Raw genomic sequence first — 20,720 nt, forward strand, 5'->3', positions numbered from 1 at the left:
GCGCCTGTGTGTGTTACACTGGATGAAAACAGATTCTGGTTCACTGTGGAGTCACTTTATAAATGGTCAGCTGAGATGCACACAGTACTTTTACATTATAATAAACAGGCCAAGGATGTGCAACCAGGACTGTAGTAAACAATGACACATAATGTGAAGGGTCCTGGATGTTCAGGTGTGTGATTGTGGTCAGTGCGTCAGAAAGAAAAAAAGAAAGAAAGAAAGAAAAAAAGAAAAGAACAAAAGAACAAAAGAAAGAAAGAAAGAAAAAAAGAAAAAAAAGAAAAAAAGAAAAAAGAAAGAAAGAAAGAAAAAAAGAAAGAAAGAAAGAAAAAAACAAAAAAACAAAGAAAAAAAGAAAAAAACAAAGAAAAAAAGAAAAAAAGAAAGAAAGAAAAAAAGGAAGGGTTAACTCAGCGTGGACATAAAAGCAAAAATAAAGTGGTCATTGTTATGACATCTTCTGCTCAACACTTTTAAGAGACCTTACTCATGTCTAGCTTTAATGTTTTTAATGTGTACTTAATTGTACCTCTGTGTTCTGTATTTAACCTTCTTTTAACTCCCTGTTCTAACCTCATAGTTTCATTAAAGCCCTTGTGCTAACTAGCATCCACTATAAATAAATACATTGTATGTGTCCCTATCAAATAAACCATACATTTATTAAAAGATGCTTCTGGTTGCATTATGGGAGATGTAGGACCCAGTGTTTATGGACCTTAACTTTATGAAGTATCCCTTTTACAATGTGACAGAGTAATTCAACTATTGAAATATTGAGTTAAAAAAAAAATCAGCCTCTACAATAACAATGTCATGTGAAAAGTAATTCCCGACTTCAAGAACAAAGAAGTCTATGAAAAGAAACGGCTCGCTTTGCTTTTGTGGCTTAATTGGCCATCAAGACATTACAGAGAGCCTATCATTAGCATATAGAGAAAGTAGACGGAGAGAAGGGGACAGTGTGATTGTCATAATTACAAGTGTGACCTTTACACAGACAGGGAACATGGGGGAAGGGTCAAATTAGAGACGGAGAGATAGACAGAGACATGGAGGGAGAGGGGTTAGTGGAGACAAATGAGGAAGGGACATGAAGTCCTTTTTGAAGGCCAGATTTAGCTGCACACACACCCACTTAAACGTGGCTCACCACACACAGGCGAACAACTCCACCTCAAGATCATGTAGATAGACGACCGCTGAGAGAATAAACAGAGACATGAATAGATACTGAACCGCGGTCTTTTATCCATGCTTGTTTACGCCAGAGTAGGTTAGTGTGTTACCTGGGATTCTTCTAGCTAGAGAGCAAAAGGAGACACACACACACACACACACACACACACACACACACACACACACACACACACACACACACACACACACACACACACACACACACACACACACACACACACACACACACACACACACACACACACACACTCGTCTTCTCTTTCAAATCACATAAAAAACACTCAGAGGGAGAACGGTGCTCCTGGCCTTGTGTGTACAGCTTGGAAAAACCTTTTTAACCATTCAAGGCTACTGACATAGCGGTGAATAAAAGAGCAGCGCGACGCTAAAAGGCTGGTCGCACAAGGCCGAAGCGAGCAAGTAAGTGTTGCGCTCAAGTGGCCTGCATTTACGCTATTGTCATAGCACACTGAGAGAGAGAATAGGTAAATGTGTGTGGAGTAACACTGTAAACTTTGTCAGTACCTGAAGGGGAGCAACCCTCGACATAAACAGTTATCAGTTATGTCTTATGTCTCAAACATGTTTGTATCCACATATTTAGATCAGCTTTCAATTCAAGGCTCAGATTGTTATAGATTTAAGTTTTATTCTCTTGAAAGTTGATTGTTGGTTTGTTTTTCAGCTAATATTGAGCGCTTCTTCTTGTCATTTACTTAATCGTTGTATTTTTCTGTTCGTATTTGTTATTGTACTGTATTTATATTTACAGAACTTTATTATTAGTTGTTCAATTAAAAGCACCATGTTGTGTTTTAATACAACATTCCATTATCATCTCTTTTTTTGTACCCAATATATTACTTCCTGGGTCTTTTACTGTTTCTATTCTCGCCATGTGTGTGTGATTGTGAGTGGAGTGTTTCATTATCGGGCCCCTCAGGGGAGGAACCCACCGTGGCTTTCACCGTGGACACCTCTGTCTTTTCTTTTTGGGTGAAAAACAACAAATCAGATCAGAGGTTGCGCCTCACGCCTGCTGCGCTTTAATTGCATCATAGTTTCGGTACCGACTGAGTCACGGCGAACCGATGGCAGAAGCACATGCTGCACGGGGATGTGTAATGAGTGATGAAGCCCTTCGGGCCTCAAAGAAGGTGGCCGCCGTGTGTGTCTGCGAGTGCCTAATGAAGACTGGTTGGCAGAGCTTCATTGCTCAATAAACACGCAGACCACAATAAGCGAGGAAACGAGCACAGCAGGATGCAGGCTGTGTCAGGTGATTGGGTATCGACGATGTTGTCAGTAAATCCATCCCATATTTCCCAGATTCCCCCGCGTGCTCGGAGGAAATGCCTTCGCAAGAATCGCCCCGGCCAGATTCAGCGATTCTGATTCGGATCAAAGTGTGATTTTCTGCATCCTTGGGCTCGCTATTGAAAAAATCCCATTTGAAAATGGCTGATAAATGGCTATTGATCTCCACGGCGAGTATGCGGAGTTCAGGAGTGTGCGGAGGTAAATGAAATGATTCCTCAGGCAGGATCGATACAAGTTCAGGGACATTTAGCAGTGCAGCTTTGTTAGGAGAGGCAACAACTGGGAGATGTCAGGCCATTGTTGTCCTTGCCAAAATAAGAAAGACAGAGAAGAGGGAGCAAAGACAAGAACACCAGATAGGAAGTGGAAAAGCAATAGCAGAAGAGAGAGAGAGAGAAAGAGAAAGACAGAAGGTTGTGTTGAGCTAAGAGAAACAGTGGATGGAAATGTCACCGGTCTAATAGATCTCTCCACAAACTAAATGAGGAGGAGAGCGGGCGCCATCAGGGTGGCACACAGCACCTCCAAATGTTAACAAGGGAGCTGAAAATAGCCGGAGAAAGGCTCAGGGGAAAACAGGCTGGGCTCGCAGGAACACTGGAGTGCTCTGGAGAAACATACTCCTTCATTTGACATTTCAATCTTTTAAACCGGTGTCCAGCGTGGGTGTGTGTCACGCTGCAGAACACGTCATTCCACGGCGGTTTGGGTGGATGTTTAGGTCAAGAAGCAAAAGAAAACGCTACTAAAAAACATTTCCAGGCCACACACACACACACACACACACACACAACTCAGGCATGCACACTCACCCGAAGTGGGTCGTTCTCCAGGACTCTGCGGCGTGCGGCGTCTAGCTCGTCGTAGCCCGGAGCGGCTCGGGCCTGCTGGTACTCCCTGCGCAGCCCCTGGAGACGCTGGTCACTGCAGAGAGACAGAGAGGTGTAAATAATCCATAGTGGGTGTGCTGTGAGAAGGTAATCTCAAAGATTTAGGTAGACAAGGGACTAGCAGGGTTCCCATCATGGCTTCAAAGTCGAATTCCAAAACTAATTCCATGATAAACGGTTTAATTTCCACCACAGCTGGGGGTTACAAAGTGGAGAAAAAGCCCGAGCGGAACATGGTGCATTCAGCTTCATCCTTTCTTAAATCCACCTGTATTTATTTTTTTCTGCTCTGCAGTGAAAACCCTCGGCAGCACAGGAAGAGTGACAGGCAGACAGATAATATCCACAAAGTAGTGCCTCTGAGAAGACATCAGTGCCTGAACTGAACTTTCTACAGCTGACAGAGGGAACCAAGGTGCAGAAAACGCTATAAAAACATTTGATGGATTTGCCTTTTCACTTAAAAGTCACGTAGACCAACGCAGCGCTCTCATCAATTGAACTGCAGACAGACGCATCGACAAGTCGACACCCAAATGATCCCGCTGAAGCTGACATTCAAATGACCGAAAGGGGGAAAAGAAGAACACCTCAGCGAAAAAACTCTAGAAAAAAAAAAAAAAGGGAAAAAAAGGTGGCGGTGACTGCGAGTGAAGAGATAAGAACTCAGGACAGAATGGGGACAAAACTTAAAGAGAAACATCATCATGCTCACTGGACCCTAATGCTAGATAAGCTCCACACACACCTGAGAGTACAGAGCCGAGCACGCATAAACAAAAGGTATGCGCACACACACACACATACACACACACACACACACAAAAAGGCCAGACGCAAAAATGGTGCACCTGAGTGAGCACAATCCTTCAGGATGTGCGACCAAAGTACGACACAGTGGCGGAGTTTATCTGTGTTTACTGGCTGCATTGGAAAACCCGTATCTCATATTGGACACTGATACGAGTTCGTTTGCTATTTCGTCTTCAGGAGATACACGACGTGTAAAAATATTAATACAAGGATAACAAAAAGCAAACTTTCCAGCCTTCCTCTGCACCTGTAAGACTCAAATAGCCCTAACAGCTACACACAAGGAAGGCCTTTGTCCGACACGTAGACACCCACGCAGCCTTCATCAAACGGGCGATGTGCCGTACATTCTAATGGTCTGACCCCGAGGCAGATATTGACCGAAATGGAGCGAGCGAGAGAGAGACCGAGCGAGAGACACCGAGCAGATAGAGGTTCATTAGTGGAGTACATAGCTTACATGTTTAAGTCTCTCTTGTGACCCTTCCTTTAATTAGAAATATCTGGCTGAGTGTGTGTTTGTGTGCGAAGACAACCTCAGGAATGTATAAAAAGTGTGTGTTTTTCCTTTATAATTTAGCATTTGGTACACACTGTGAACAGCGTGTTTGTGCACGTGTGCATATCCTGATTTGACGCAGCCTTCTATGCAAATCGGTGAGGACCGAAGGCTGAATCATACACACTTCTGTGCCATTATGTTGGGATGCAAAGGGACGCTGGTATGTGTGGACTCTCATTGCAGAGCGATGCTGCCATGAGGAGTTTCCCAAAAAGGTGCTGCAGCGAAACCCCAGCAAAGACTCTTCTCCTTCATAAAGACATCTGAGGCGGCATTAGGCCGAGCTAAGTGTTGCTTCTTTACGTTGCTTGATTTCCACACTACTCCGTTCTCCCCCCGCGTCCTGCAGACAACCTTGCTGTTCAGATATTCACATTTAATCTCTTGTATTATTTATTTATTCACTCACTTGCTTTTTATTACTCTTACTCACCATATGCCACCCACAGCTCAAACAAACAGACCCTGAGAGAATGCATGCACAGAGCCGACTTGCGACTTTTCTTCTTTTTTCTTCACGCCACCCCTCTTCTACCGAACCCATTAGCCAATCCCTGGGCCCGTAATTAGGGCTGCCATTTTGATTGAGCGTGCGTGTCGCTCTCCCAATGAAACAACACTGTAATTATCTCATTATGCCGCGGCCTCCGACAACGCCAAATATTATCATATTAATAGCTGAAGACGGAGGCTGACTCTGGATGTGGGGGACGGAGTTTGGAGAGTAGCAGTTTGATGGGTTGACAATTCAGCAGGCTGCTTTCCAAACAGTGACAGAAGAGGAAGAGGATGCACGAGTGTGTGTACCAGTCTGTATAAGCAGACGCATTTGTCCTGTCCTATACGTGTGTGTGTGTGTGTGTTGAGAGGGAGACGGCTAGCTCCCCTGTTGTCAGCAGCAGCTAATAACTGCTGCTGATTGTCTGCAAACCTGAGGCCAGTTGCATAAACACAACAGAACTAAGCTTTGGAAATATACTTTTCTCAATAGAGCAGTGTGATGTGAGGCTGTTTGACAGATGAACCAGGAAGAACTCTTCCTCCTAAAAAGGGTTCTTCAGAAGCAGGTGGTTCTGGGTAGAACCTCAGCCCTTCAGAAAGAACCCTTTTGACTCCTATTTCTGAGTGTAGTGAGCTCATACTGAGTGCCTGACATGCAAATAGACCACGACTAATAAATACGTCAATAAAATCTTATTTTGCTATATTAGCTCTACCCCTGAAATTGCTACCACTTAAGTCGGACGTGTTTTTCCTTCAAGTATCATATTTCATCCATATTTCAGAATATCTGACTATGCAGGTTGATATGAGAGCGTGCTGAGGGACTGGAGGAGACGGTGAGGAAGAGGGGGAGAAGATGAGACACAGGAGCAGGAAATGAAAGATGCATCAGAAGACAGAATGAGAGCAAAACCAAACAGCAACATAAAGACGGAGAGGGAAACTTGGAAATGAGTGAAAAGAGAGAGCAGGGGAACTGGAGTGAGAACAAAACCTTCTGATATGAAAAAGGAGCGGGAGGAGAGTTTGTGAGTAATGCAACTATCCCGTGGTGTGAGCCTGTGTGGGGGCAGGCTAATTAGGAAGTGTGCGCCGCCGCCGGCTGATTTGGCGACTTCTTCTTGCTGCGGCCAGCTGATTTAAACACAACACACTGGGGGGAAAAAGCTCAGGCAGGCAGTTTTTTCTTTTCTTTCGCTGCCTGTGCGCTGGAGGTAAGCACACATCAAAGTGTGCGGTCAATGTTTGGTTTCCTGGCGCAGTATTGGGAATAAAGTCGGACAGAAACTCAGTGGAGCTCCAAACGGGAGGCGATGGAAAAACAAAGAGCTTTTTAAAGTCCCGCTGCATAAAGAAATGTACCTTTATATACTCCGTCTGAACTCCAGTCTGTTATCAGCTGCAGCGTAATGCCCTCATCTTTCAAACTCAAAAACATACTCTCGAAACTTCTGACCCCTCCGGAGCCAAAAACGGTTTCTGACACATTACTCATCATGTATCTGTGTTCTGTTAAGTGCACAGCCATAAAAACTCAAATATGATTAACTTTAACACCAGCTTCCAGTAACAGTAACTGACCATGAACTAAAGAAAAAGCTCCAAAATGAAACTGCTAAGATAGAGCTCCAATAAAAAATGCACGGAAGACAACGACTTAATATGCAGGCTACACTAATGATGTGTTGTTTTCAAGGGAACAACACAGCCTCTCTCTTTGAGCTCTTCCTCAGACAGGTGTTGCCTGACAACTAAATCCACAGCTGAAAACAAGAGGAAGTATTTTGCGGTTGAAATACACAGAAATAGTGAGTTTCTGCATGTGGAAGTCTTCTTATATAACGTCAGCTTTGCATGCTGGTTGCTTCCCGTCTTCTCGCTTCATAGGGGAATAAAACCGCGTCGAGGAGGGAAGAAAAGGAGACGGGGAAGAAAAACCAACACTATTCAAGAGCAACAAAATACCTTGTAGTTTCTTTCAAAACACGTTTCTGCAATTAGTGGAGCCTGTCTACAGTGATTTGAGAATTGGACTTTGTCGCAGTGTCAGCTGAACTTAAAGGGACGTATTCCTCGTACTTGATCCGTGGTAGAAATGTGGCAGCATGCTCACTGATGTGTCATTTATTTGTCTTGGCTTACAAGATCACCTTCATCTTCCTTTTCTTAGCACAATGGTGCATTTTATAATACACCTCTCTCTCTCTCTCTCTCTCTCCTCTTTCATCTCGTCTCCCCGTTTCTTGCTCCAGCTACAAGGAGTGCCTTCTGGCTAATAAAATTTGACAAGCATAGCTAACCTTTTTTCTCCACAGGTCAGCCTGTAGCATAGCTCTAATCAAATGTGACGCCCATCACGGCACACACCTGCCATTGAAGGCCTAATGAAAATGTCCAACAGTAAATTAGGGAGACAGCGCCGGAGACCACTGTTGAGGGCCTTGACAGGAGGAGAGTCGTGTGTGTGTGTGTGTGTGTCTATGCAAACAATGTGGATGCAGAGTTACGCACATTTACATTTAAAAACATTTGAATGAAGCTATATTAGCATTAAGGACGTCCCGCGTGTATAATGAGCACATTTCTCCTCATCATTAAAACAGTGTAATGTAAAAGATGAAAGAACGCAGATATGTTGTTCCCTTGGAAACAATAAGAGATGTGCACGCTGCAGCTATCAAGGAGTGCATTGTGGGAACATAACATACTCTGAAATTGGAGCTGAAAGTAACTTATGAATATATATATATATATATATATATATATATATATATATATATATATATATATATATATATATATATATATATATATATATATATATATATATATATATATATATATATATTTTACACACACACACACACACACACACAGTAAGTGAGCTCACACCCAGGATTTGTGTGCAGTGGTATAAAAGCCACCGGACCACACACAGCATTGTTGCTAGGTTACACTGGACTTCCTCGCCTAGAAAACATTACAGGTGGGTGGCTCTGTGTTCGTCTATTTCTGATCATGTGTGTACGTCTGCGGGGTTCCAACCTCAAGGCGGGCGGTGTTGTGTTTTAACAGATGTGCAGACTTTGTGAATGAGCGCCCGTCCAAGCCGCAGGTGGCGGAGCGGCTACGAGGAAGCATGAGGATGGGTGTGAGCGCGTGAGGTTGTCCGACATGGCCAGCTTCAGTAACTTCAGGTTGTATACCATTAATGCTAAATATTGCATCCTTTTACTTTACGCAAAAGTTAAAGACAAAAATAATAAGCTCACCTTTTTCTGACGGCCGCAAGTTAGTTTAATTACTTGCGATTGGGCAGTATGACGGCCCACTAACAACACTGTTACACATTTATTTCTGTCCTTTCTTTGTCCCTGGAGACAGAGTTAACAAGCTGAAGAAGGCTCCTTATCCATCATGCTAATGCTGAAGACCATCTAATATACATTATGAGCAAAACAGGGGAGGGAGAACGGACACGTCGAGAGTTTAAGAGAGACACAGCGACGGAGGGACAGCGAGGGAGAAAACAGGCTGGTAATGAAGTACCCAGCACTAGTGGATGAGAGCTAAAGTGGTCTAACAGATCTGTAAGGCTGCTAGACTGTGGCTAATTATCCCTCCTCCTCCTTTGTCTGCATCCTCTCCTCTGTCACTTCTTCTTCTCTGGAATGTACTCTGCCTATGCAACGTGTTTTCCCTCTCCTCTCGGCTCTCGCTTCTTTCTTCCCTCTTTCTCTACGCCGCTTTCTCTTTTCTCCGCGTCCCTCCGTCTGTCACTTCTTTCCATTCCCATCTGTCTCCTTTCCACGTCCAAACCCCACTCTCTCTGTATCTTCTCTTTTTCCTGCATGAGATTGGGTGTCTGGGGCTTAGCTTTTGATTTGCAAGTCAATAGTAATTTGTGTCAGAGAGTTTAAGTTGAGGGAAGTTTTAATGTGGCCTGTATTATTTCACACGGGAAATGATAAATTTGCATTAGAATCCTCTCTTGTTTTACTCCTTTTCTCTTTCCTGTTCATAACTGGCTGCAAGTTGAACTCCGAGGTTTCAAAAGCTTCAGCAGTAATAATATGTAATATCGTTGGAATGACAACTCTGATAAGCAGTGCCTTTCTGGGGGCTCTGACACCCCAATATTATAATAAATAATACGTTTTTACTCACATATAAGCTAATTCTGTCATTATTACTTTAAATTGCTTGTAAAATACCTTCTGTATTTGTATTTGTGTGGGAAAACAATGGCTATTTCAAATCATGTCCACATCCATACTGGGTCAACAGAGCAGGTTATTGCAGCAAGACTTTGACTCTCAGACTGCTTTTTTTTAACTTCCCTGTGTACACATTCATATATGTTATTCTTCATATGGCATCCATGAACACCTCGGATAGTCTCGAGTAACTCCACTTGTATTCATTTTGCATTCATATCTTCATATCTGGCCACTGGTGGTCGCATCTGCTGCATTACAGCGCCTCGTGTGAACAGACAAGGTTACAGCTGGTGGCCTGAGAATAGTGGTGGCTTCAAATTCAACATTACATTAAAGAGAGGGCAGAGCTGGGGCGACCTGGTGCTTTCAGGGATGTGCTCTGCTGCACCTGGACCCCATATATACTGTATATATATTTATGGGTGTGTGTATGGGTAAGAGAATAAGGCATATGGAGAGAGAGCGTTTTAAAAGGAAGGAAACACATATTTTAAGCAGTAAAACTGACCCCAAACAAACTTTTTCTAAATGTATACAGTAGATTAATACTAATCAGTTCTTGCTACTAATATTACGGAAAGATTTAATTATTGAGAATTCAGATTTTAAAGATTAACAGAGGTCAAAATGATCACAACAGGGAGTTACATAAATCATGCATGGCATTACTTTATGAGTGTGTGTGGCTGTGTGTGCGTATACGAGGGAGTTGCTACAGTGTAAGCATGCGTTCATGTTTAATGCATTTTCCGGATTGGCAGCGCATGAATTTAGATATGTGCAAATACTCCCGGTCAAGCCGTGGTCTGTGACCTTGTGTGCACACAACTACCTGCATCAAGCCAGAACTACAGATGCAGATGCAACACACTCAAACACCTAAGTATTACGATGCATGTCAAGTCAAATTGGGAGTTGGAGTTGGGTCCTCGCATGTATAGAAAAACATAAATGATCACCTTTCAGCCTGTGCAGGCGGGGGTCTGGACTTGTTGACCTTGGCGTAGAGCCCATCCAGCTCCTCGGAGGAGACCCGGAGCGGGTTGGGCCCGCTCGTCAACGCAGCGGGGGAGGGCGTGCGACTGATAAACAACTGGGGCGAGGGCGGCTGGCGGAAGTTGTTGATGCGGGCGTAGTTGGGGTCGCTGTCGTCGTCTTCCACGTCGGGGAAGGAGGCTGAGTCGGGGGTGACGTGGCCGGAGTGGATCTCGGCGTAACGCGGATCGTAGCTGTCGGGCAGGAAGGGAGGAGGCAGTTTCACAAGGGAACACAAATACACACATTTTATTTGCTCTTTTCACAATTCTTTGGCTCTTTCAGTCGTATCCACCCATTCATACCCGTCTCCACCCATTCATACCCGTCTCCACCCATTCATACCCGTATCCACCCATTCATACCCGTCTCCACCCATTCATACCCGTATCCACCCATTCATACCCGTCTCCACCCATACCCGTCTCCACCCATTCATACCCGTCTCCACCCATTCATACCCGTCTCCATTCATACCCGTCTCCACCCATTCATACCCGTCTCCATTCATACCCGTCTCCACCCATTCATACCCGTCTCCACCCATTCATACCCGTCTTCACCCATTCATACCCGTCTCCACCCAGTCATACCCGTCTCCACCCATTCATACCCGTATCCACCCATTCATACCCATCTCCACCCATTCATACCCATCTCCACCCATATCCACCCATTCATACCCGTCTCCACCCATTCATACCCGTCTCCATTCATACCCGTCTCCACCCATTCATACCCGTCTCCACCCATTCATACCCGTCTTCACCCATTCATACCCGTCTCCACCCAGTCATACCCGTCTCCACCCATTCATACCCGTCTCCACCCAGTCATACCCGTCTCCACCCATTCATACCCGTCTCCACCCATTCATACCCGTCTCCACCCATTCATACCCGTATCCACCCAGTCATACCCGTCTCCTCCCATTCATACCCGTCTCCACCCATTCATACCCGTCTCCGCCCATTCATACCCGTCTCCGCCCATTCATACCCGTCGTCATACCCGTCTCCGCCCAGTCATACCCGTCTCCGCCCATTCATACCCGTATCCACCCAGTCATACCCGTATCCACCCAGTCATACCCGTATCCACCCAGTCATACCCGTCTCCGCCCATTCATACCCGTCTCCGCCCAGTCATACCCGTCTCCACCCATTCATACCCGTCTCCGCCCCAGTCATACCCGTATCCACCCATTCATACCCGTCTCCGCCCATTCATACCCATCTCCACCCATTCATACCCGTCTCCGCCCAGTCATACCCGTATCCACCATTCATACCCGTCTCCGCCCATTCATACCCGTCTCCGCCCATTCATACCCGTCTCCGCCCAGTCATACCCGTATCCACCCATTCATACCCGTCTCCGCCCATTCATACCCGTCTCCACCCATTCATACCCGTCTCCACCCATTCATACCCGTATCCACCCATTCATACCCGTCTCCACCCATTCATACCCGTCTCCAACCCGTAACCCGTCTCCATTCATACCCGTCTCCACCCATTCATACCCGTCTCCACCCATTCATACCCGTCTTCACCCATTCATACCCGTCTCCACCCAGTCATACCCGTATCCACCCATTCATACCCGTCTCCACCCATTCATACCCATCTCCACCCATATCCACCCATTCATACCCGTCTCCACCCATTCATACCCGTCTCCATTCATACCCGTCTCCACCCATTCATACCCGTATCCACCCATTCATACCCGTATCCACCCATTCATACCCGTATCCACCCATTCATACCCGTCTCCGCCCATTCATACCCGTCTCCGCCCAGTCATACCCGTCTCCGCCCAGTCATACCCGTCTCTGTGATCAGGGATCCTGTCCAGCTCCTCTTCATTCAGGGCCTCCAGTTTGTTTTTGGAGGCTTTGGCAGCGTCTTTGCTCTTGTCGTCTTTCTTCCTACCAAACCTGGACAACACAAAAAGAGACACAGATGCCACAAGGTGAGTTTTAAACCGACCTGAACGAGTCGGTGTATTAATCTTAAAACCTCAGGTAGATAAAAACCTGCATGCTGCCAAATGTGCTTTTATTTTGGAGGCGAGGTTTATGTGCTTTAATAGAATATTTTAGGACACTTATGATGAAACATTAACTTCACTCAGGCAACAGAGCATGCACAAGTTTATGGAAGACGCTCTTTAACACACACACACACACACACACACACACACACACCCTTGCATCACATTCCCAAATGGTGACACACTCATGCACACCGCAAGACTCATTCTTACTCCCGTGAGTTCATTAGTGGCTCTGCCTGGAAAACGACTGCTTAATGATAGATATGGTTATAATGTCACAGCAGGCACTGACAATCCACAGTGTGTGTGAGTGTGTGGGCACATGATAAAGGGATATAGTTGCCACGCAGCCTATCAAGCATGAATATTTTAACATTTTGTCCAATAAAATAGCAGTTACACCACAGTGTGCTATGTTTTTCTTATCAACTATGCCATAATGACCATCATCATCATTCTTGAACTCTCATTTTACAGGCAAAATATAGTCGTCACCTCTGTTCCAGTTATAATGAAGCTCACACTTTCAAGAAATTAAGCCTTTTCCTCTAAATATTTCATGTCTTTCCATCTCTCGCCTCTTGCGTCTCACCCACCAACCTACTTTTTTCTTTCTCCTTCCCTCCGAGCTCCCGCTGAGCCAGTCTAATGTCTGTGTTTATCTCATTAACAGCGAGGCACTTCTTCTTACAGCTACAGGCAGATACGTGGCCTGAATGGTAACCCTGCTGGCCAAGCCGAGACCAGCGTGGAGCATCATAGCCGCAGTGGACAGGGAGGCCACGTCGACCTGGCAGCGTCCTGCAAACCAATTAGTGTTGTTTCTTAGCTACACTTCACTTACACCCGAGTGCTTTAACGCTGCCAGCAGCACGGCAGATATATGCTGTGAAGAAGGCACAGAGGTGACCAATCATATGATCTTCTTTTCATACAGTTAACACTGTTGCGTGTGCTATGTTTACCACCAGTGTTTAAAAGGGGAACCTCAGGAACTTAGATCTGCTCTTCGGTACGTTTGGTGGATTCGTTTAAGTTCAAGAACACTGGATCCTACACTTCCCAAAAATGTCAATATTCCAGAAAGCTTGGAAGAATATGTCCAAATGGACTTAGTTTCAAAGCTCACAGCACAATCTAAGTTAAAGCTAATATGTTGTTAACCATTGAGAAGCTGAGGCCCGAAAGTCCATTTTGTTTATTGTTTTGGTTGTGTGGTTTTACTTCATGCGTTTTATTTATTAATTGAATTTTTTTCACAATCCAATTCCAATGTCTGAATATTTGTAAGAATTAAAAGTGAATTGCTCCTTGAAAGAGTGTAATTGCATTTATATGCTATTATATTATCATTACATCAGAGGCATAAAATGGTCTTAAAATATCAAAATTGCAATTATTTCATAACATACCGTCCAACACAGGGAGTTATCGGGACCTGCTCACCCATAGTAAACCTATTTGAATCGTTTTGGCTGACTAAGCTCTTCTCACGGTGGTGTGGGTGCGTACAGTCAGGCTAACCATCCTTATCAGTGCAAGGAGTCATGTGACCACTCACCAGGTCTAATCAGCCACATGATTGAAAACACCTGTATGAGTGTGCAAGGCGGAGTAGTACTACCTATTACTGGTGAACTGATCTCAAATCAGTGGAGTGGCCCTTTAAACAAAACCGGCATCCATTACAGTTTCACCTGATCTTTGAGCCTTTTTAGAAAGATTAAATCTGCCATCTGCAACGTCCCCGTTTAATCTTTACTCTGGCTACTAAACCCTTGTTGCTCTAATGTATTTCCAGCTCACTTCCTAGACATCCCTTGCCACAGAGAACAGTGTGGGCGCTGCCGCAGCGGCTTTTCTTTTTTCTTGGAACTATTTTGATTTTCTAAGCACTCCCCACATTATGCGGGAGCCAAAAGCAGACGACTGCCAATTACCTCACTGATAAGCATATAGAATTCAGTGTTGTATAAAAGGAATATCAGCACTATTCATCTTAGTATGCATCAATAGACATATAATTATATTACATATAAATATATGATTATCCAAAATCCCAGGTTTATCTGGCTAAGCTGCCTGATAGATTTACCCTGTCCCCACACACACACACACACACACACACACACACACACACACACACACACACACACACACACACACACACACACACACACACACAGAGCACCTTAATCAACATTCAAAGGGGGCAGAGGTCCACAGTTGGACCCATCATTATATCTGCATTAATTAGGAAAGCCACTTTTTCTCACTGCATTGTCTGAGAAGATGGAAGGAGAGAGGGTGGGGGGGGGGGGGGGCAGCATGAGTGTGGGACTCCCAATTAGAGACATGTACCTGCCATGAGGGAGGTGGTTATCCCCCTCTCTCCCATTATCTTATCCCATCTTTTCCCACTGCGCTGAGCCAACTGTTTGTTAACTATGTCCCATTGCTTTCCTTTTCTCTCTCCTAGCCTATTTTCTCCACCTTCTTTGTTTCCTTTATTAATTCCGTCTCTTCTTAGGACACTTTCTGCTCCATCACTTTTTCAGACATCTGACAGTTAATTTCCTGTGCTCGCCGGATGCTGGATAAAAATAAGTGATGGAACTATACTGTACGCAGAAGCACATGCACAAACACACATCTACAAAAACAGCTCTGTGAAGCGAAGTTACACATCCAGCAATATAGAAAGCAGTATATTGTTCACTAACGCAGGTAGGGCAGCCACACACACACACACACACACACACACACACACACACACACACACACTCTGGCAGACAGCAATATACACACACACGGGAATTCTGTAGGGAACTGCAAACCGTCTCAGGGAATAGGACATCTCATTAACTTAGCATTATCTACCTACACAACCACTCCATCAAACTCTCATTAGGGGGAAGTAGGGGATCCGAGTGAGTCAGGCTGCTCTGGTGTCCCATTTAATACACTCCCCACTGTCACAGAAGCTACCGGGAACCATGATTAGTGTGTCGCTGTCATCATTAGCCCGCCGACTCCCGCCGTCGACCCGCCGTCACCTCTGTGAGCCCGGCATCTTGAGACGAGACTTCGCTGGACTGTTTGGTTTGCATTGAACTCTGGGAATGAGAGTTCCTGACAGTATCTTTGTCACTGGGGCTGCGACGATTATTTCCATTACAGATTAATCTGCAGATTATCACGCTCGTTTCTTCGATTAATCGTTTGGTCCGTCCCCACTTTTTTTTAATGTTTTGTAAGTGAAAAACACAAAGATATTCAATTTAGTATGATATAAAGCAGACAATAAAGCAGGACATTTCAATATTTGAGAGGCTGCCTTTTCTGCCATGTCTGCAAAAAAAGATCAATTAAAAAATAGTTGCAGCTGTATTTGTCATGACACATAAGTATATTAGAGATATAGTATTTATAGTTCCTGTGAATAATGATTAAAATTCACAAGAAAATGTAAAAAAAACCCAAAAAGATTCTATTTTTACAATTTGTTGTCATCCGTTTTCTAAGGAAGCTGATTTAAAACTAATTTTTCATCTACTTCTTAAAGACCAAGTGGCCTTTACTCTTCTTCTTCTTGTTTCAATTAGACTGAATCTCTTGTGAAGAACCGAGGGCGGCCATCATTGACGATGACTACAGCACTTTACAAAACCGACTGATTTGGAGAGCCAGCTCGCTGCAAAGAAACTGGACTGACTGTAATTACTACAGCTACTGTCATTCTCATTACTGTAGGAGAGGGGAGGGGGGGGAGGGAGGGGCGATGTGCATGCGCTCAGTTAGCCGTGCTCTAATGAGGCTCTATATGTAACATGGAGATCACAGCTAGCCAGTGTGCTGATGTCACCGACCTGACCTGTGTAATTAGCCCTCCAGGCAGGGAGGGAGAGAGAGCTCACTATTACACAAACTTAACCATTACAGAGGTTTTTCAGAATTCTCCAGCCCCAAACAAAACATTTCATCTCTGCAGACTAAACAGCGTGACGGCGGCTTTTCCTCCATGAACCTTTCAAGAAATCTTTTTTTCCCCCCGCTTCCGATCTCAGCATTAGGGCCGCTTTGTGACAACAACTCTGACGGAGTGCAGCGCGAGTGTGTGCAGTCTTAATAAGCTTTTGCAGCAGGGAGTCTGTGGGTGGTTATCACCAGGCAAAGCGAGGGACGTGTGAACGCTGTCTGGCACTGAAGATGTGTGTGTGTTGAGGGAGTCATGTTTTCAGGACGAGCACGAGGAGTGTGTGTGTGTGTGTGTGTGTGTGTGTGTGTGTGTGTGTGTGTGTGTATTATGTGTGAGCTCACTCGGTGAAACTCATGCACACCAAACACTCAATGTATGTACAGCTGAGGAAGTTTCTGCTAAGTGGCATTAAATTACTGTGTTGTCATGCAGACAGATATCGACGTGTTGCTTTAAACTCTCTGAGCAATAAAACACGACACATCTTCTCCATGTTGTTTCCACATTATGACTTAAAGCTGACTGGAAAGGACTCTTGAAACTTAAATCACTATTGAACAGAACACCAGGATTTCCTGCAACATGCTTGATGAGTTCTCTGGTAGAAGAAGGCGGCAAATAGTGAGAAAACTGGCCAACTAGGGAGTATGACTGAAAGTCAGATACAGAAGCAAAAAGAAGCAGAGTGGGTAAAAGAGCAAAAAGAAAGCCAAGAGGAAAAAAAGAACGAGTAAAGTGAGAAAAAAGGAAATTAAACGAGCAAGCCAGAAAAATTGAGAGCCGGCTAAATAGCCGATCTGCCTTTGAGAATACGAGAGAGACACTAAGAATAAGAAAGAGCCGGAGAAGAAAGAGAGGAAGCAAAAAGAAAGTGAGAGAAAAGAAGAGAGCTGGATGGGTGAGCAAAAGCTCCTGTGAAAGTGCAGCTCGGCTGGGGAGGAATAAGGAGCTTAGGAATATATAGAAGCAATGCAGCTGCGTTCAGAGGCACAGGGAGAACAGTTAATCAGCCAAGCAGAAATGTTATCGCAGTAATTAGATTGCTCTGTATGTATTTGGAGAGGAGTGCACATATCTCAGTGGAGTTTGTGGGAAAGGGAGAAAAGAGGGAGACGGATAGAGGGAGGGTGAAAGAGGAACAAACCGAAGAGCAGACGGAGAGAGAAATGGGAGACACACACACACACACACACGGAGATTAACACTATAGAGAGCTGTGATGTAACACACATCCTCCTTCTCCTGTTCTGGCAATGTGGCGTCGCTTCACGGTGAGACTAGTCGGAAAATATTTCCGGCTTAGAATAGACAGAATGACATCCGTGGCAAAATATAGACAACAAGCGCTCTTTAAAATTGGTGTGGTTTCCTTGTGGAACTGAGGATCAGGCTACAAGTAGACCGACACCCAACAACAAGGTCAAGCCAGGCCACTGGAACCCCTTTGATTGACAGCACCAACAGCCAATCCTGGCATCGCTGCAGAAAGCCCCATCTCTGTTCAATAATGAAGCAAAAACAAAACTGCCAGCAGGTCCCGAGTTTGCCCCACTGGGCATAATTAAATCTATTTATCCGACTTCCTCTCCATATGCCCTGAGCCGCGTACCAGCAATTTGGCCAAAATCAGCTTCCATTAATGGCCGATATTAGCAGAGATAGCACTAAAAGAAGGAGTGTGAGAGATACGACTGCACCCTGCAATCCACCCGATGCTAATCGCAGTTAAAACAGCTTCACTTAGAGTGTATGAATAATGTAGGGAGGAAGATGCGTGTGGAGGATTCATCCGTTAGTTCGTATTTTGATGTCTAATTCTTGAAAGTGCGTTAACTCAGACACACGGAGGGAGTGCATGAGAAAATTCCAAAGAAGCACGGGCCTTGCTACAAATATATATAAACGGTCAAAAGGGGAGGAATCAGTTTAATTTCCATTTTAAATGACTAATTTAACACCTGGAGGCCGACAGACAGGTATGAATGATTGTTCTCAGGGGAGGAGAAAGCAGATATGGAGCTTTTCTTAATCAACGCCTGGCCTGTCCCCTGAGTGCGGATACTTCAGTCAGACAAAAGAGAGAATGACGGAGGGAAGAGAGGGAAAAGGGAAAGAAGAAGACGAAGGAGGCAGGAAGGAGACATGAGAGAAAGGAGCGAGTTAGAGAAAGGAAGAACAAGGCAAAGAAAGGGAGGAGGAAGAGAGAATGTGAAGCTGCATGATAGACACCAGGGGAGTTAAGAGAGGGAGAGAGAAGAAGGGAAAGGGAGGAAGATGGAGATCAAGGAATGGAGATGATGCAGAGAAAAAGTGAAGAAATGGTGAGAATAAAAGATGGAGAGAGGGAAGGAAAGCAGGGAGAGGAAGAGCAAATGAGAAGGTTCTGTGTGAGCGGCGCCTTCCAGGGGCCGTCTGGAGAAACATTGGCTCTTTAATTGTTTGCATTCTGATTTGTGTCGTATATTAGCAATTCCACACAAAATCCGTCGCCAACGGCAATTTGTGGTCTCGTCTTTCCTCTTCCCTCCCCACTTCTGTCAGGGAGGCTATTAATATTTAAGGAGACTACTGGGCGACACGCTTCATCCTCACACCCTGCCATTGTGGAGGGAGCTTTGTACGTTGGCTGTGTATAGACAGACATAAACACAAGTAGCTGGGTGGTAACTACAGTGACTCCTCCGCCCTTCTGGTACTGTATGTGAATACATTTAGTGGGGGGGGGGGAAAAAAAAGATGCCTTTTCTAAATTCTTAACATTTCCCCCAGCTGGAGGCTGGAGGAAAGGCTAGGTCACCGTGGCTCCAGATGACAGCCATTGGCAGACTGGAAAAGGTTAGACTCTTGGCTCCCGCGGCCCTCCGCACATCCTTGGACAGGAAACACTTAACCTTCTCCGTCTGGAAAGCAGAGGTCACGTTCCTCGTGTGTTTCAGTGTTCGATGCGCGAGGCGGCGAGGGAAGACACAAGTGTGCTCCTGCGTGTGTGTGTGTGTGTGTGTCATTAGACATTAAATGACAAGAGGAAGTCCATCAGTCACTCATGGCATGTAGATGACTGTATAGGACATTTGAGGTGTAATCGCTTCCTGGCGCCCCGTGCTTTAAGCATACATGTGTGCGTGAATGCTAATTGGTCATGACTGCTTCCTGTGGCCACATGAATACCTTTAATTGGCCGCTGAGTGATGGGCAGTCGGCATCCGAAATGCCGCTGAGCTGTCTGGCCGATACGGATGTGTCTGCACTTCAAAGCGACCATCCCTCGAGGTCAATTCAAATGTCATAACTCGATAGGAATTGATGGATCGTGAAACTGATCAACACAAATGGAAGTCTCAGCTCCGCCATCTCATTTGATAATTACCTTATGGGGCAATAATTCACTGTACAAATGTGCGTATCATGTTCCTCAGTTGGATTAGTCACAGACGTTACCGGCAGAAATAAAACATTTTCATTTCTAAATGAGATCTCCGCCGTTTGAAAAATGTGACGGCTACTGGCAAAACTCTGGAGGACATTAGCGATGTGATTAGCTTTCTGAAGATTGCTCCTTACAGAACAGGCAGTATGAAACATTAAGCCGATATATAATAGACAATGTGGCCGACTAAAGAAGTTAGACGAGAGAGTGGAAATTAAACCGTGCAGACATCCAAAAACTTCCCCCGGGAAACTCTGCAGGAAGGAGGTAAACAAGGAGTTTGAAGCCCATGAATAAAGTCATTAATTCTTCTACTGCTCCGGCGGAGCCGCGTCACGGTCAAACTGCAGAGGAGCGAGTCCCCTCCCTGCCGTAAATAAGAAAAGAGCTCTGAGGCGAACGCTGTGGGAGAAGAAGAGGAAGGTGTAGCCCGGGCATGAAAGACAAGAAACATAAAAGCCTTTGGTGTGAGAAGAGAAGAGAGGGAGGGCCGGGGAGGCCTGTTGTCACTGCCCCTTTATCAGCTGATATATATGCATGAGGATTTCCTCATCATCTCCACTGTCAATTCCCCATCCCTCTGATATTTGACGGACAGCTCACATCAACACCAATAAACCCGCACATCATTTCAAGAACGCTGCCCATCGTGCCGGATGGAGGGTAGAAACGGAGGGAAAGAAGTTAATTTGTTTTCCGGCGGCTG

The 20,720-nt window shown here is 45.0% G+C and overlaps 1 protein-coding gene across 2 annotated transcripts in view; it reads right to left on the bottom strand.

The window, feature by feature from the left end:
- Window positions 1-20,720, bottom strand: part of pard3ba (par-3 family cell polarity regulator beta a) — a 142,496-nt gene that overhangs the window by 22,528 nt on the left and 99,248 nt on the right. For both annotated transcript variants that reach the window (XM_029449327.1, XM_029449318.1), the window contains 3 exons: window positions 12,379-12,489; window positions 10,472-10,741; window positions 3,336-3,447 (listed from right to left, as the gene is read on the bottom strand). In XM_029449327.1, coding sequence (XP_029305187.1) covers window positions 3,336-3,447; window positions 10,472-10,741; window positions 12,379-12,489 — 493 coding nt within the window. The remainder of the gene's footprint in view (window positions 1-3,335; window positions 3,448-10,471; window positions 10,742-12,378; window positions 12,490-20,720) is intronic.

This window comes from Cottoperca gobio, chromosome 2 (assembly GCF_900634415.1).
Source record: "Cottoperca gobio chromosome 2, fCotGob3.1, whole genome shotgun sequence".
NCBI classification, from domain to species: Eukaryota; Metazoa; Chordata; class Actinopteri; order Perciformes; family Bovichtidae; genus Cottoperca; species Cottoperca gobio.